The sequence below is a fragment of the Manis pentadactyla genome, chromosome 3, assembly GCF_030020395.1.
Source record: "Manis pentadactyla isolate mManPen7 chromosome 3, mManPen7.hap1, whole genome shotgun sequence".
NCBI classification, from domain to species: domain Eukaryota; kingdom Metazoa; phylum Chordata; class Mammalia; order Pholidota; family Manidae; genus Manis; species Manis pentadactyla.
In genome coordinates, this window is record NC_080021.1 from 136,153,613 (window position 1) to 136,171,212 (window position 17,600).

Consider the following 17,600-nt stretch of genomic DNA (forward strand, 5'->3'; position numbering starts at 1 on the left):
TAAATAAATCCTGAGGCTGTGATGTACTGAAAGGTGACTGTATTTAACACAGTTAAATTATATATCTACAATTGTTAAGAAAGTAGATCTTAAGAGTTCTCACCACACATACACAAATTGTACTGTGAGGTGAGGGATATTAACTAATTTTACTGTGAGAATCATTTCACAATATATACATGTAACAAATCATCACACTGTACACCTCAATGTTAAATGTCTATTAGATCTCAATCAAACTGGGGAAAAGCAGAATGAAACACTACACACAACAGGCTGCCTATGTCCTGCACTGAGTTTCTGATGAGCTGATTTTCTGCTGCCCCCTGGCTCTTGTGCCCTCCATCAAGCACATGGATGAGATGAGATGCAGAAATGGCGGAGCTGACCTGCTTTCATGCGTGAGCACTGTTCTCGCTGCTGATGGAGGGAGAGATATCTGTTAGATGCCTCCACAGGTCACTGAGAAGCCACACGGAGTGCCCAACACTTCCTGTCCCAGCACCTCTCTCAGAACGTTACTACTCTCAGTGATGTGGGGAGGGCACTGGAAGCTATAAAGAGATACGGCAGGGGAAAGGAATGAGATCAGCAACTTTTTTTAAAAGTTAGAAACCTTACACGACCTGGAGTTTGCAAGCAGGAACCTGAGTCAAGTCCAGTAAAATTATTTTGGAACTGTCACTGCTCCCTCATAGTCTTCTCTGAAGTTAGATGATGGCAAGAAAAGGACTTGGGGTGTGGTGGGGCGGGGGATATACTGTAAACATCATCCAAACCCTTTTTTTAAATGCCCAAGATGATTTTCTCCTATACCACTCTCAAGATTTGTAAATGTTTTAGATTCCTATGGAAAGCTCATTTGGAATAAACTGTTTCATACTTCAAGTTTTTAAAGCAAAAAATCTGTCCAGGCTACCACCAGTGACAGTCAAATAGGTGCAGATCAATAGTTTGGGCCAAATAAGAACTGGCCAGGAACCCACTTCCCAAAGAACCTGGTGGGACTCTTCACAGAGGCTTCTCAAAGGTGTCCAGCCTGTGCTTCTTGCTGGGCCCCGGGTGAATGCTGGAGCTGCTGCCGGGACAGCCAAACACTCCCAGGGCTCGGGGGAGGCTTTCAGCAGTTCAGCACTGTGAGGGCAGGTCTAGGGTCCTCACGCTGCACAACAGTCTCTTTCTGGGTCATCTGTTCAGGGATTATTCACTAAACCCATTTATGTGAACTCTGCCCATTGTCCCAGGGAGCTCACTGCACCTTCAACCGAAATGCAAAAAGTGCAAATAACAAGGTGGACATACTGCCTCATGGAGAACATGCATTCCAAAGAGAAACAATTTCTGGATTACATATAGTTTGGGGTATATGTGCCTTGCAAGAGAACTGACGAAAATTTACTTCGTTTGAATATGTCCATTGATAGAATTCCAGCTCTAGAATCTGCTGGGGTTCAATTTCCTGACCCACACTCACCAGCTTGGGCACACTGCTCAATGTCTGTACATCCATTTCCTCATTTATGACAAGGGAATAATTATCGAATCTATTTCACAGGCTTATGTGAGGATCATATATGTAGAAATCACTAGGGCTAAGTCACTAGCACATAGTAAGTGTTGAGGAAATGTTAACTGCTATTATCTTTATAAGTACCTCCCCCTGTTGCTTGGCTGCCCGTCTAGAGGCAGGGACAAGAATGTTGAAGGTATGGCTTGCACATGTGCACTGAAGCCTGTTGCCTGATGAAGCCCACATATGGGGTTTAAGCTTGAATGGCATTAAAATGCAGTACACACAAAGCCATCCATTTAAAGGAGAATGACAGCCCAAAGGGGGCATCCTGTATGACTTCACACAGAATGGGCCATTTGGAGACTATTTAAATGGTTTTACTTTAAATGAGCCATCCTCGAAGAAACAGCCAGTGAATGCCCTCATTTTCCTTTTTGACTCAATCCCCTTGCCCTAGACTCACTCGCTACACCAGCTGCAAAACAAAGAGAACGGGCTGTACTTGCCTTACCCGGAGTTTTCCTTTGCAGAGGCCAGAAGCCCATCACACCATGGGATGACTCAGGGCCAGGCCAGATTCACAAGCAAGACTAACAGGGAGTGGCGGTAGGAAGGGCCTTGAGAAGCAGCGCTCCCTAACTTTGCAGGCCTGAGCAGCCACCCAGCTTACCTCCCTTCTGGTCCTCCTCAGAAAGTTCCTGAACACCCCTACGCCACCTAGTCAAACTGGAACTTATTATTTAGGAGAGAAAATTCTTATACTGCAATTTCTCACTAGCAAGACAGATCTATCAGATCAGAAATTGCTCTTATAATCTATACTAGCAGCTGCTACATGGTTCAAACAGAAACATTCACCTCCCAAACAGGACTGTACTTCTCCTTGGAGGTTACTGTGCTTTTTGTAGGTATGCCAAGGATTTCAAATGGGTGACTTCCCAAATCACACGAGGTAGTTTAAAATTTGGTTTTGGAAATACTTGCAACTAGAGAGTGTTACAACAATTACCTTAATTATTTTCTTCATTTACTACTCTGAAACACCATCCTATCAATACTTTTGAAGACTCTATCTTCCAAGGGAGGGAGAATGAAGAGAAATGAAAAATATGACACAGTAGTCAGTAGGGCAGAGAGAACTTTTTATGCTAAACCTATCAAAAACTGCTAATAAAGAGAGAAAAGTTTTAAGAGGAAAAGAAGTCAAGATACTGTAGTCATTTTTACACGACCATGTCCACTAGTAGTAAATTAAATGCAAAACCGATGCAAAGTCATTGTCCTATTCTTAGGGGAGTGTTGGGTAAAGTCACACAACACACTCTAAAAGCACAGCCATACCAAACATAACTACCCTACTTCAACAGAGGCAAAAGCAGACGATTTATGTTTGCAAAGTTAAACATTTCCTATTTCTTGTATTTGAAGAGTTATTGTTTTCACTGAAAATTAAAACAGCCACTTAAATTCTTCCTATAAAAAGCAACCACTTTATCTTTTAAACTTTTCCACTGTAGGTTAGACAAACAGTATGAAGCATTTGGAAACATCAAATTGACACATGCTTTTTATTTAACATATCATATTTCTTTACTCAATTCTTTTGTAGCCCAAGATTGTTTCTTTCCTACCTCAAGATTGTTTCTTTTTAGCCACTATTCTTAATTTCAGAACTTCCTGCCCACACTATCCCATAGTTCAAGCTATTTCATTATTTTAGAATGTCTTTGTACCACAAATTAAAGATGTTTGACAATATGTATAAGAACATATATATATAGGAATATATCTATTTAAAAGTGTATATGGACACAATATATATAGTATATATACTATATATATTGTGTGGACTTATTATCATAAATATAAGAGATACATTAAAAGGAGCGAAAGCTCCAAGTGTGAGCTGTTCTTCCTGTCTTGGCTTCCGTCTCCAGTGCCTGGACTTTTTCAGCAAACCCCCGCTCCTTTCCTTTCACTACTTTTTAGGTGCTGAGTCTACAATGCTCTGGTTTTATGAGCTAGGTCCGCCCTCCTGAATACCCATGGCGTGACTGTCTTTCATTAGTTCGCCGCTGCTGCTCAAGGGCGGGGAACTGGCAGCAGAACAGAGGAGACACAACGCCCGGGGTGGGTACGCACCGGCACTGCCTCACGGGGGCCAAGTGCCAGATCCTGCCACCACCTCTCAAGCACTGATGCCACAGGCAAGGCTTCGGCTTCCCTTCCCTGCAACACGGTATGCCCAGGGCACCTGGGACCGGTGAGAGAAGGACCTTCATCATTCTTGTCAACCAGGTGAAAGAGCGCCACCTACTGAACAGACAACACCAGTGCCTCCACAGGGTCTGAGGTGTTCCCTAGCGGCTGATGAATAGCTAAAGGAATAATACACTGTTATTCCAAGTCTCACCTGCGGTCTGACCTATGACACAGATAACCTGGCTCCCTGTAAACTCAAGTACAGAATGGATCAGCGAACCAGGCATCAAAGCTCACTGCTCCAGATGGTTACAGGAACACTTTTGTCCTATGCTCACATGAGAAAACGCACGAATCAAGCCTAAGACAAAAATCCACGGCAACAGGAAACGGTATACACATGCCTGTCGGAATCATCATTATCCAAAAGACATCATGTGACTACCCCATGTATCAAGTACGGTATGTGCAGCGCTAGGAGGGCAAACGAGAGCTAGTCAAAGTAAATCACAAATGAAAGACTGACCCTGACACGGATTAGAAAGGGCAAGGTGCTGTATGAGACCTTTCAAGGGAGGTACCAGAGCAGAACACAGCTCTCCATCACCAGGAGATCCCCAAAGAGAAAAGAGGGTGCATCACTCTGCTCCTCCCCTTGACACACATGCTTGTGTGACAGCCCAGAACCAAGTTTCTTCAGTTCTGGAAACAAAGAGCTTTCTCTACTATGCATTCTCTCTTTATGGTGACAACATTTAATCATAACCATTCCTAAATGTCTTTTAATCCACCATTTCCTTGTATGTAATTAATTCCTGGTTGCATACTGTGGGAGCTAAGGAACACTGCCATTTTGAGCCATCAAGAGTGAAGAAAAGTTGGCTTTCAATTACACACAGGAGGGTCTGGACCCTGAAATCTTGGCTTTTTCCTGGAATTTCCCATACAAAGTCAAGAGAGAGAATGTCAGAGAGCTGGTCTATTGGGCAGGCCAGAGTAGCAGCATTTTGCCGAGGATGAAGTAATGTCTACACTCTCTTACTTTTGCATAGAAAAATGAAATCAGATCCTACACGAGGGCACTATAGTTTTTAACACTTTCCACTTGTTCATATGCTTTTTCTCCTACATTTAAAAGTAGCCTAATCAGTCTTGCTCATTTACTTGAGGCTTTCCATGAAAAATGTGTATTATTTTTGTAGGAAGTAGGAACACTAAATTAGATTCCACAAAAATAAAACAAAACAAAACAAAAATTACCAAATGGGGAAAAAAGAATGTAGTACACCAGTTTTTTTTTTTCTTTTAAAATCTATTGAGCCTACAGGAAACATAACTCTAATCAGGAAGCATAAACTAATCAGAAGCACAGTTAAAGAAATGACCCAGAAATCATTTTTGTCAGTATCAGGAGTGGCTTTAAATGCCTCCTCCACGAACATATTACTTCTGTCTGATACACAGAACATATTCAACAAATAAGTACCAAGCACCTATTTTACACAAAGCACTGCACTGGGTATTGGGTTTCTGTGCTTAATAATTTAGCTACATTTTGGCAGGGAAAACAGGCCGACAAAAACACACAGCCTAACATTTCTGTCTGCACAAATGAGATTATGCTGAGGAAGTTAAATTAAAGGAACCAAACAAGTCCATCTACATCTGTGGCCTTGGCTTGGCCTTCCTGAGAAAAGGGTAATGACTGCTCAGTTAGGAAGATTCTTAGATGCTCATCACACTAGAGTTCACACCGTGAGCCTTCTGTTTAAAAACAGCTAAAAGGAAAGATTTCCCTCTTGCAGCAAGGACTGGGAGGTGCGTCTTCTGATCCCCACCCCATGCACAGGGCTGCTGTCACTTCTGTCACCATTATCTGCCTCATTACATTATGCTGCTACCCAGTGCTTTGCCTCTTTCAGGAAATCAGCTGGTGCCTGGCAAATGTGCTAATCAGGTTGTGTCACTATGATGGAAACTGTGACATGTGGGCCAGGCTTTGCTGCTCATGTTTTCAAAGCTAGCTCATCATGTAAAGGGCACTGTGCTCACAGAGTGGAAGTCCTCTGAGACCAATCCACCGAGCTAGAAAACATGGCCTGGAAAGGGAAGGACTATCATCGTGCATCCACATACCCTTTTTCCCTAAGGAGTGTGGAGACATTTGGAGGCATTATCCCATCATCAGAACAGCCATGTTGGGTCTGGCAAAGAGCTTGGCTAGTACTCTTTCCCAGTGTCCTCTGGTAAACCCTAGCTGTGGGCTACAGGAGAAACCACAATAGTAGGCACGGATTTTTCCCCTTTTCTAGCTCAAGCCTCCCTCAGCTTGAACTGGCAAGGTCTGCTCCGTGATAACCATATAAGGTATAAATGGTGTGAACATAAGGAAACCTCCATTAGCCTCTACTTTATTATAACTCTGCCCTGAACTGATAATTCTGAAAAAAGGGTCCACAGATACATTCATAGAAGTATGAAAATGTTCCATGGAAATTTTAAAGTCAATTCTCATTTTACTTTATCATGATAATCTTCAAATAGATATGCAGACAGACAGTGACAGACAGTGACAGACAGATACTGAAGGGGTCAGAGAACTTGTTCTGTGAAGGTTAGTCAGTAAATATTTTGGGCTTTGCAAGTCATACAGTCTTTGTTGCAACCGTTCAACTCTGCCCTTGTGGCACCAAAGCAGCCATAAGCAGTGGCCATATTCCAGTAAGACTTTATTTCCAAAAACAGACAGAGCACTGGATTTGGATAGCAGGCCGATCACCCGGGTCCAAGCATTGCACCCCATCTCAAAGCTCACAGCCACATTAGCGTATGGACTACCCAGGGGCAGGAGGCACTGCCTTGAGTCCTGAGAGAAGGGGAAGAGATGCTATTGGTGAATAGGGTCTAAATGACATAATGGCACACCCTGTACACAGAATAGTACACAGGAGAGTGGTGGAAACACAAACGCCACATGGTTCAGAATGAAGACCCAAAGCAATTTCAAAGGAGCTTCCTGCAGCTGTCAGCACCACCTAATGGTGTGGGAGGCAATTCCATTTCACCAAAACATTAACCTTCACAGTAAATTTAAGATGTGCACTTGAGTTTTATTGATTTAATAGTCTGATGTATATTTATACTTTGGCTTTACAGATGTGTAAGAGTTACAAGCATACAGAGCTCATATATAGTCTTACACATAGTTTTAAAAATATCATTCTAATATGAATAATTTAAGTCAACCCTGGTGGACCTGAAATATTTTTTCTCTCTAAAAAGAAAAATAATTCTTAAGTCTGAGAAACACTGCCAAACACACCCTTTGTATTGACTGTGGCGCCAAACCATGGATTAGAAGGTGCAAAGGTTTGGCGAGGTGAAGCAGGAAGAGCCACAGGTCATCTTGGGAGGCGTGGTTGCCAAGTAAACCACTACAGGCAGAAATGGAGGCTGGGAGTCCAGATATCAGGGCCTGCTGAAGACTGCACTGTTTCGTGTACTCGATTCAGTTCAGCGTGCCAGGGAACCAAGCCAGGAGGGTAGGAAAAGAGCCTGTGTGAGTCCAGCAAACTTCACCAGGTAGTTACCAGCAAGACACCAGAACCTATACAAAGGAGCTGTGAACATCAGTAACCCTCGTCTACCGAACAGAGAGGGAGTTTGAGGCAGCACCAAGTGGACAGCGAATGGAGCAAAGGGAAACTCACAGACTTTATCCCGTCTGTTGCTGCACACCTAAGAGGAGAGCCATGAGCACAGGGGAAAAGTACTGCAGAATAAAAGCAAAAGAAAACACTGCTCTAAGGACTCAGAAGGAACAAGCCAGCCTGGAAATCAATTCACTACAGAAACCAACACCAGTTTAGGCAACTGGAATTCCCATTAGGACATAAGAAATTATAACTTCTATGAAAAAATACTAAAAAGCCATGAGAAAATAACAGGCTGAAACAGTGTAACAGTGAGGAGGGATTATAATGAAGCTGTTACAATAAGAATTTAATTGTATATTGCAATTACTAAAGAACACACACAATGTTATCTGTGGAAAATCAGTGGTACAGAGTGTAAATAAGACAAAAAGGCACAAACCAGGAGAATAGATTTGCTATACACATATCTGACAAAAGACTTGTCTCTAAACTATACAAAGTATTCTTACAATTTAATAATAAAACAACCAAAAAAATCCCATATTAAATAAATAGGCAAATGACTTGAAGAGATGCCTTTCAAAGGAAGATAAAAAAATGCTCAATAAGTATATGAAAAGTTGCTCACCATCACTAGTCATCAGAAAAATGCAAATTAAAATCACAAGATAGTATTTCACACCCAGTTAAGAGGGCTAAAATTCAAAGGTCTGACAACACCAAGTGTGTACAAGGATGCACAGAACCTGGGTTCTCATGCATTGCTGGTGGGATATAAAATGATTCCATCACTTTGGAAACAGTTTGACAGATACTTACAAAAAGTAAAATAGCCTTATATGATCCAGTAATTCCACTCTTAGTATTGACCCAAGAGAAATGAAACCTATGTCCACAAAAAGACTTAAACATGAATATTCACAGCATATTTTTGTGATGGCCAAGAACAATTCTAAGGTCCATCCATAGGCAAATGGATAAACAAACTGTAGTTTATTCATATAATGGACTATTTATTATTCACCAATTTAAAAAAGAAGAAGAAACTACTGATACCCACAATATGGATGCACCTCACAAACATGCTGAGCAAAATCTAGACAAAAGAGCACACAGAGAATGACTCCATTTGTATGAATGTTTAGGAGAGGTAAAATTAGTCTACAGATATAGAAATCAGATCAGTGGTTACCTGGAGTGGCAGTAGGGAGGAATGACTTAGGGAGGGATGGTAAAAGTAAAAGGGAATTTCTAGAATATTGGGAATGTTCCACATCTTCATAAGGTTGCTGATTAATTACACAGATGTATGTATTTGTCAAACTTCACTGAACAAAAACTGTGCATTTCATATGTAAATTATATTTTAATAAAATTGATTAAAAATAAAGGTGCCCACAGCTAGCTTCATTCTATGAAGTTGTGTATTACATATATTTTTTTTAATTCTATGAGTCTCTAGGCAAGAAAATCAGACTGCTTTCAAAAAAAAAATTATCAGATTTGTCCTCAGAAATATTAAGGAATGATAATGAAAACATTTATAGCCATTTAAGAGGGAAAAGAAGTCCTCAGAATTTTACACCTAGCTAAGAACTGTCCATAAGTGAATACAAAAAAAAAAGCAATCTAAGTATGGGAGGGCTCAGAAGATATGTCACATATCCAACCCTTCTAGAAAAAAGAAATGTTGAAGCCATTTCTCAGACTGAGAGATGATTTAGGCTTAAGAGCTCAAGAAAGAAAGTCTAAATACTTATTGCAAATAGGATTCAAAACTGGATAAAAATGTAAAACAATAAATGTAATTCCTAGAAGAGAAGCTATGATACAAAAACAAAATATGAGACAATTAAGAGTCCCAAACCCCAAACTATATTGATCAAAACGAGAGAATGTGAGTGAGGAAGATGACAGAAGTAAATAAATGCCCATTAACACCTTACCTGATATAAAGTCAAGAGCTATTGGTTAACTAAATCATGAACCATCCATTTATAGAATACTCTATAGTCATAAAAATAAGGAAACTATGTTCACAGGTGAAATTATCTATAAGATAAATTTATTCTAAAGGGGGAAGTGCAGTACAAAAATGTGTATAGCATGTTAACATCTGTGCAACAGAAGAGGAAAAAATATACAAAGGAAATTGGTTAGCCCCAGCTGCCTTTGGGGAGCTGGGAATTAGGAGCAAAAGGGAGACTTTATTGTAAATTTCTTATCCTTTGCTGACTTGTAAATGAACTGTGTACACGTGACCTATTTTTACTTTTTTTTAATTATGATATCATTAATAAACAATCACTGAGCGACATCGTGGTTACTAGATTCCCCCCCTTATCATGTCCCCACCACACACAGTCACTGTCCATTGGCATACTAAGATGCTACAGAGCATGTGACCTATTTTTAAAACTAAAATTTTTAAAGGTATTATTTGTCTTGTTCTGTTTTTACTTTGAGAATCAAGTAAATTCATTGAAGACTATAGTACATGTGCAAGTCTAGTTTCTGATAAAGGAGACATCACAAATCAGAAAAGAGTCAATAAATAAGTAACTGGTTTCCTATTCCCATCTGAAACAAACAAACAAACAAAAAGTTTAGTCCTCATTTCACCCCCTGACCAGAGTAAACTACAAACAGATTCAGGAGTTAAATTAAAAAATTAAACTAAAAATTAAATCCAAACATTAGAACAAAACAGGCAAATCTCAGAGCAAAGAAAGACTAAGAGAAACCTGACTTATTGGACTACATAAAAGTTAACATCTCCTACAGATCAGAAACATTATAGAAAATACAAAGGCATGCTAAAAACTGGGAAAAAATGTTTTCATGAATACCATAACAGAGAAGTATCTTTAATTTCATTTTTATTCTTTTAAACAGAAGAATAGCTTCCAGATTTACCCGATGTAAGTCTTCAGTGGCATGGGAGCCTCTGTAAGGAAGGAAGACCTGAAGGAGCAGGCCTGTGCCCTCGCCTGCTGGGTTTGCAGAGCTGACAGCCAGCTTAGCGACAGCTGGATGGAAGAGCTGCATGGAGAGTACGTGGGACATGGTGTGGAGCTTCCATGCCCTCTCAGTGCTCATCATTCTCCCATCTTCATATATTCACCAACCCAGAAACTCCACTATCTTTATTTTCCAAGGAACCCATCAAATAAAAAGGCAAAACAAACTTTTGAAAACCTCATGAAGACCGTGGTATAAAAAGGGGCAAAGGAAATCAGAAAATGACCAACAAACATATAAGGACCCATGGACCCTCACTGATGACAAAGTTAATACAAATTAAAGGGAGACCTTCTCTTGCCCATCAGATGGGTGAAGCTCCAGGGACATGGGGGCCCTCATGACTCACTGAACTCAGAAGCCTTTGGTTCAGAATGTCATGGGCAAACAGTGTGTAGAACAAATGCTTTTCCCAGGACAAGCCCAGTGGGCCGGCCAACAGGAGCCCCATTACTCAGCATAAGGAATAGCCTTGCACAGGCTCCACGGTCCCACCACAGACGACGCAACTGTAATGTCTCCATGACACACCTGCCTGCCCAGAAGTCTTCAACCAAGACCACACGCTCACAGCCCACAAACCACTAGGCAAAAGCAATGGCTGAACTCTGGCATGAAGAGACCCACATGCCACACCCAGGTGCCCAGGGCTCCTCCCCGTGCATCCCGTTCTGTTTTCTCTGGCAGGATGTCCTATAACATGTTCATTCCAACCCAACTCATAAAGGAGTTTCTTCAAGTTAAGAAAAACACCCGGTATGGGGTTCCTGGGTCCAGCCTGTGTTCAATACACAAAGAAGCAGAGGACACATGTACAGTACCTTCCTGAAGCTGTGCTGGCCTGGTAGAATTCTCCCCACTCATTAGAACAACAAAAGATGCAGCTGCTCGAACAGTGGCCTGCCATGTTGACATGGCAACGGGTGGCTCCTGGCATGGAAAAAGGGCCCTGTTGTTTATGGGAGATCCCATAGTATAAACACATGGCCTGTAGAAGAAAGACAAAGAAACAAAGGGAGAAAACCTTTAAAATGAGTTGTCACTTTTCTCACCACCATGGTTGTGAAGTTCAGTTGAGCTTTCAAAGAGAAAAACATTTGAGGCTTTGTAGTTGACTTGTTTCAAAGTATTTTGAACTGAAACTGCCAAGGACTGGCTATGTGAACAGCCTAGTGGTAATTTCTCCCAAATGAATTACTTACATATGTAAAGAGAGTTGCTTTTTTTTAAAAGGGAAAAAATATTTTTTGGATAAAGTTTGAAATATTAGTCTGCCAAGTTAAAATTTCTGTTACCCTTGCCCCTCTCCTTAGGCCCTACACCTCCAAAATAAGTTTGAGAGACAATCTCGCAAACCTTTTCGAAAGCATTCTGGAAAAGAAAATATGTTTGGAGATCACTGAGATATTAATGCTTGGAAAAACAAGCTGATGGTCTCAGATCCAGTGCTGGCAGGCAGATACCCCCAATCTTGGAAACCACCATCTCAAATGTAACTCTTGTGGGAATCCTTGTGTGGATGCCAAGAACAGGGGTTGGCATATAAACGGGACTTTCAAGTCACAACAACCAGGCTTGGGATGGGAAGGCCAAGTGTAGAGTTGTTACCAAAGCGAGTGTAGGAAACAAATGGCATGATGTTAGAGCTCACCATGCTACAGTTAAAAAATACAAAGCCACTCTTACCCAAAACAATCCCTTCCATGAGTCAGTCACGGTTGACAGAGCTGGAAAAGATATATAAGATCAATGGAATCCATTTTTTGACACCACAGAAGTTACAAGACTGACCAGCAGGAAAATGTCTTAGGAAAATGTTTCCACTTTTTGCTTTTCAGGAGTTAATGACATATACAATGTAGTTTTAACTAGCTTGATTTTTATTAAAGTAAATGCATAGAGCAGAGCACTCCCTACCTGTCCTGAATAAACTGCTTTTCCTTTTCCGTTAGCATCGTCATGCCTGAGCACCCTACAGTGTGCAAGAGCACACAGAATGATAGGCCTACTCCACAACTCAGGGTCCAGGACGGAAGACAGAAACCAGTCTAGCTCTTAACAGAGGTAATTTGGTACAGGGAATCCGTTACAGAAGTGATGGAAGAGCTGAGAAGCCCAACAGGGGACCATGAGGCAGCTCAGAGATAACCCACACTGGTAAGCAGCTGGGACTCCCCAGGCTGGAGGAGCTAGAACTTGGTTTGCAAATTAAAGAATGATTTTATGAAGTATTTAGTATTAATGCTGCAGGCAGATAGGAAAGTAAGTGCCACACACAAAATGGGGGTCGGAGAGAAATCCTTCCAATGACGGAATTTAAAAAGTATGTATCACTATCCTTTCCTCCCTCATTTTCTATTTCCCCTCCAAATAGTCTAGTTCTAGGTATTTTATTCTCGAGTTTTGTCCTGATCTCCCATCATCCTTGGGAAGGCTCTTCCTGCCATATCGTGTGCCTGGGCATCTGAGCTCTCCCACAAGGGGATAAATTACCTGGCCAGCTCCCCAGGAAACTTCCACCTCCAACCTCTCCTCACAATTCTCCTTTGCTACCCTACTGTTTACACAGCTGGCGCATGCTTTCTGCGACTCTATGTTTTCTTTCTGGCTTTCCATTTGGTCTCAAAAACCGTAACTCTGAAAGTGTTAATCAAGTATCTAACTAAAAGCTACACTTAGAAGTATACCCAAGTCTGGTATAACACTCAGTCATTTTCTTATTGGAATGTTTTCATAAACAGGAAAACTGCAGAACAGGAAGTCCTAGGCAAAATTTCTTGAAAATGCAAATTCTCCAAGTTCCCAGCCTACTCCTTTTTGGCCCTTCCTCTTTCTCAGTTACACTCCTCCCTTCCCAACATGCCCAAACCAAGGGCCAGTGACTTTATGACCAATGGCCTTTTGAGCTTTTACAATCCAGTATCCTCATGCATATCACACATCATAGTGCAAATATCTAACACAATTTAAAGTTAAGTAACTTTCCTTTAACAAGGATGGAGCTGTAACCTCTGGATAAATGCCTAGGGGTGGAATTTTGGGCATCTGACAGAGAGTGTAGAATGGGTGGACATGGGGTCTTCATATGTCATGGAAATTATGCTCCCTAAATGGTGACTCAAGGGTGAAGATGGCTCCCATCATGCACACATTCAAATGAGAACTCTATGGAGGGCTAACTTCCTGCCCCCCTGTCCCCCCAGGAAGGGAAGAAAATCTGTGAATTTAAAGATGTTCTGCAGTTATCTGAATGTGTAATCACTAAAATAAATGCAGCTGTGTTATTGGACATGCACAGTTTTGCACCCCCGCCATGTTGCCAGAGAGAAATTGTCTTGTCAATAGGTTTCAGCCCCGGGCAAGTTTGCTATGGATTCAATGTGACCAAAGAAATTGACAGCAGAACGTTATTGGGCTGAAAGGGTTATACCCAACTTTACTTCCAGGTGGCAGGTCAGTCACTAAAATCCAGTTCACTCAAAGCCAGTCTGCATGCAGCAAGCCGGTCTCTGCCTCTGGGCCTCTCTGCCTGTACAGCCGTCCCGCACAGCCATCCTCTGGGCCTCTCTGCACAGCCATCCCGCACAGCCGTCCTCTGGGCCTGTCCTCAGTGCTGCCACCACTCCAGCCTCTGCTCTGCTCTCCTGCAGCTGTGCCACCATGTTGCGCCCAGAGCACTGGGCAGAGCTCTTTATATAGAGTCAACAGCCATGTATTGCCCACAAGTGTGCAGTGAGCTGTCAACCAGGGCCAGGTGAGAATCCTGGCCACAGGAACTCTCATTTTATCCACAGAAATGCACAGGCTCCAGCCTGAAATTATGATGCTTTTAGCTTCATTATATCAAGGAATGTTTCCTTCCAGCAAAGGAAAACTCTCTCATACCAAGGCCATCCCACACCCCCTGGGATACCCACCCATATGGGAGACTCCTTGGGGAGCCCATTTAACTGCACAGGAATCATGGGGGTGGGAGGAGGGGCCACTGAAAACCAGAAAGAAAATAGTAGGGCAGGGGTGAAAGCCAGGCCTGTGGCTTGCTGCCATTAAAGAACTTCTAAACTAAGGGAGCATCTGTCAGAATAACATTACTTGAGCTTCCTGTTTATGTCTGTATGTTCACAGAGTGGTCAAACGAGGATGAGATACACTAACTATACTGCTATGGTCTGAACGTGTCCTCCCCAAATTCCTGTTGAAATCCGAATGCCCCACGTGGTGGGGTACTGAGACGAGGGACCTTTAGGAGGTAGTTCAGTCGTTAGGACAGGGCCCTCATGAATGAGATTAATGTCCTTATAAAAGAGGCCCAAGAGAGGTCCCTCGCCCCTTCCACCATGTGGGCACAATGAGGAGTGACCGTGTGCAACCCAGAAGAGGGTCTCCACTAGGACCCAACCGTGCTGGCACCCTGAACTTGAGCTCCAGCCCTCAGAGCTGTGAGAAATAAATGTCTGTTCCTCGTAAGCCACCCAGTTTCTCTGGTCTTCTGTTGTACTACCCCAGACAGACTGCGATGTACACCTTCCAAGATAAGAGAGCAACTAATACTATTGTGCTTACTGTCTTTCTGAGGGGAAGCCATCTATAAAGCAAAACTTTAAGGGGGTGACTCAAACCATGTATTTTGTTTCTTCAGCAGACTACTATATGCATTTGTCTTTTTGCAGTTGGGGTGGGGGATATTTTTAGTTTAAAAAATGTTTCAGTTTCCACTACTTTCCGTAAAATCACCTGTTTTACAGGGCTTTGTTATCACAGTTGAGTTGAACTGAGAGAGGGCTGCTTCAGGAGGAGGTGATGAGCCCACAGGTGTGTGGCTTGATGGGGTGTTTTCCCACAATGAGGCACTGGCCTGGTCACTGGAAGCCAGGGAGCTACAGCTGGGCCAGTTTAGTGGGTCAGATTCTGTTATAAGCTTCCCAAGGTTCCAACATCTTCAGGCCTCCAATTTCTCTCCATCTCTTCTTCCTGCACCTGATCTTTTCCACAACTGTGTTCTCATAAATCCAAGTGACAATCTCCATTGCAGGTAGGCAACCCTCTTGATTTCTTATGCCACAAAAACCAAGAGCCAGGCTACTAAAACAGGGCGTGCCAACTATGACACTCTCTCCCCGCTGCACACACACCCCTTCCTTACTATATTGTACCCCACAGCACAATCACCAAAACCAGGATTCATCAGTCCTCCTGCACATAGGGAATGCTGCTTTGATGCGGATAGATTTGTGTGCAGTCAAATTCAGTTTGTGTACTGAATGAAAGTGGCTTTGAGTCAGAAACTCACCACTTCTCAACAAACGTGTTTTGGGAGTATAGCAGGCAAAACGCTTGTAACAGCAAAGACAGTATTTCTGATCTGGAAGTCCTTTGTGAACACATGGCTTTCTTTGTGGAGAACACTTACAGATCCTCAGATGAAATCTCACTTTACACACAAAATAGGTTCCAGAGATGTAAAATGACTTCTGCGAAGTCACACAGCTGGTTGGCAGCACAGCTCTGAGTTCCGAGGTCTGTGGGCTCTCACTTTCCAGGTTTTCAACATACTTTGTTCTCGGTTACAGGTCATTGTGATTTGTTGTTTTCTGTTAATGTTTGGTTTGTTTTTTTTTATTGTTTGGTTGGTCATGGTTACTTGTTTAAATAAAGACAGTCCATTATTGTCTTTTCTCCCATTATTTGACTGGGATTCCTAGTCCCAGTCAAGGACTGAAATCTGGGACAAAGAGCAGTAGATCCAGAATGTGCAGCAAGGGGAGAAAGAGGCTGAAGTAGAAACCTTCCAAACATTTTCAAATTTGGGATTATTGATTCCTTCTTTGCAGTTATACAGTGATATTATAATATTAATGTGTATTTCCACTTCAGTTCTCCTGAATTTTGTATTGGTTCCTTGAAGCAAGTAAGGAAAAAAAGGTATCAATTGTTAAGATGTTCCTTTTAAACATGAAATCTCTTCTAAAATATCTCATTCATTTAATTTTAAAGCTTTCCTTTATAGTGGGATATAAAACAATGGAACAATTTTTGTGGGAGGTCAGGGGTGGGGCACATTTTAACATATGGTTTTGATATCAAACTAAAAATATTCCAGAAGTTTATATCTTCTTTGGTCCAAGAGCTGGGCAATAAACGTAGAAAATGTCAGTCTCCTTAGTGTCTTGCCAACTTCATCCTGGTCTTGTCTAAAACAAATATCATAATGATTTACAAAATTTTGTATTTTATTATTACTTTAAGTTATAATGTGTTTTCCTAGTCAGTTTCCTTATTATTAAAGATGATCCAAATAATTATAGTTTTTAAAATAAATTTCCTATATTTAATCCCATTTCCCCTCCACGCAACTCATGTTCAGTGATGTCATCAACTTAAGCCCAAGGCTCCTAGACCCCCTGGCTGGTTCCACAACTACTATAATGACCCTGAGGGAAAGAGGATGTGTGACCAGAGAGAATGCTTTGGTTTTCAGTAACATTTTATTCAGTGGAGTGGAAAAACTCCAGGGAAATGCAGAAAAGTACATAAACTTTGAATAAAGATTTCCATTTTTAAAAGATTTTTTCTTAGGTATATTGAGGATTTAAAAATCAAAAAGATATTAGGTTCCCCTTCCTTTCTAGTTCAGCACGAATACTTTTACAAATGCTTGACCCTGTTTTTGTTCCTAAATAGTACTTCAAAATAATTTAAAAGGGCACACACACTCACGCCACACAAAAGTAAACATCATTTCCAAGAAGGATGCTGTAGCAGATTGTTAGATATGTGTTTGTTTCCTCAGTCATTTTTTAATGTTACCTAAAATCCAGTATCCAAATGATGGAGGCAAGAGCATTTTGGTTCGAGAGCTGCCACAACTCTACGGCTAAACTAAGGTAAGTGAATGAAGCGTTTATACTCCCAGATATTTCATTTTAGAACTAAAACAAGAAATTACTGACCATTATTGGAAGAAATACTCTTTTATAGCTTCAAATATATTCTCAGTTATTCTCCAGAGAACACTGCCACTTGGTAAAAATGGGAAGAAGATGACCCTTTGTGGATAAAATGAAGGTTCCTGTGGCCAGGATTCTCACCTGGCCCTGGGTGGCTAGCTCACTACACATGTGTGGGCAACACATTGTTATTGACTCCATATAAAGAGCCCTACCAGTGCTCTGGGCGACACGGTGGCATGGCTGCAAGGCTGTAGGAGA

The 17,600-nt window shown here is 41.6% G+C and overlaps 1 protein-coding gene across 18 annotated transcripts in view; it reads right to left on the reverse strand.

Annotated features, from left to right (window-relative positions):
* The window catches only part of AOPEP (aminopeptidase O (putative)), a 375,534-nt gene that overhangs the window by 302,028 nt on the left and 55,906 nt on the right, over positions 1-17,600 (reverse strand). For 15 of the 18 annotated variants that reach the window (XR_008996479.1, XM_036904363.2, XM_036904360.2 and 12 more), the window contains one exon: positions 11,214-11,380. The exons of 1 other annotated variant lie outside the window; for it this stretch is intronic. Coding sequence is in view for 16 of the 17 variants with exons in the window: in XM_036904363.2 (XP_036760258.2) it covers positions 11,214-11,380 (167 nt within the window). In the remaining variant the exon portion in view is untranslated. Of the gene's footprint in view, positions 1-389; positions 533-11,213; positions 11,381-12,078; positions 12,095-17,600 lie in introns of those variants that run through there. 2 more of the 18 variants (XM_057498505.1, XM_057498506.1) reach the window with 2 other exon arrangements.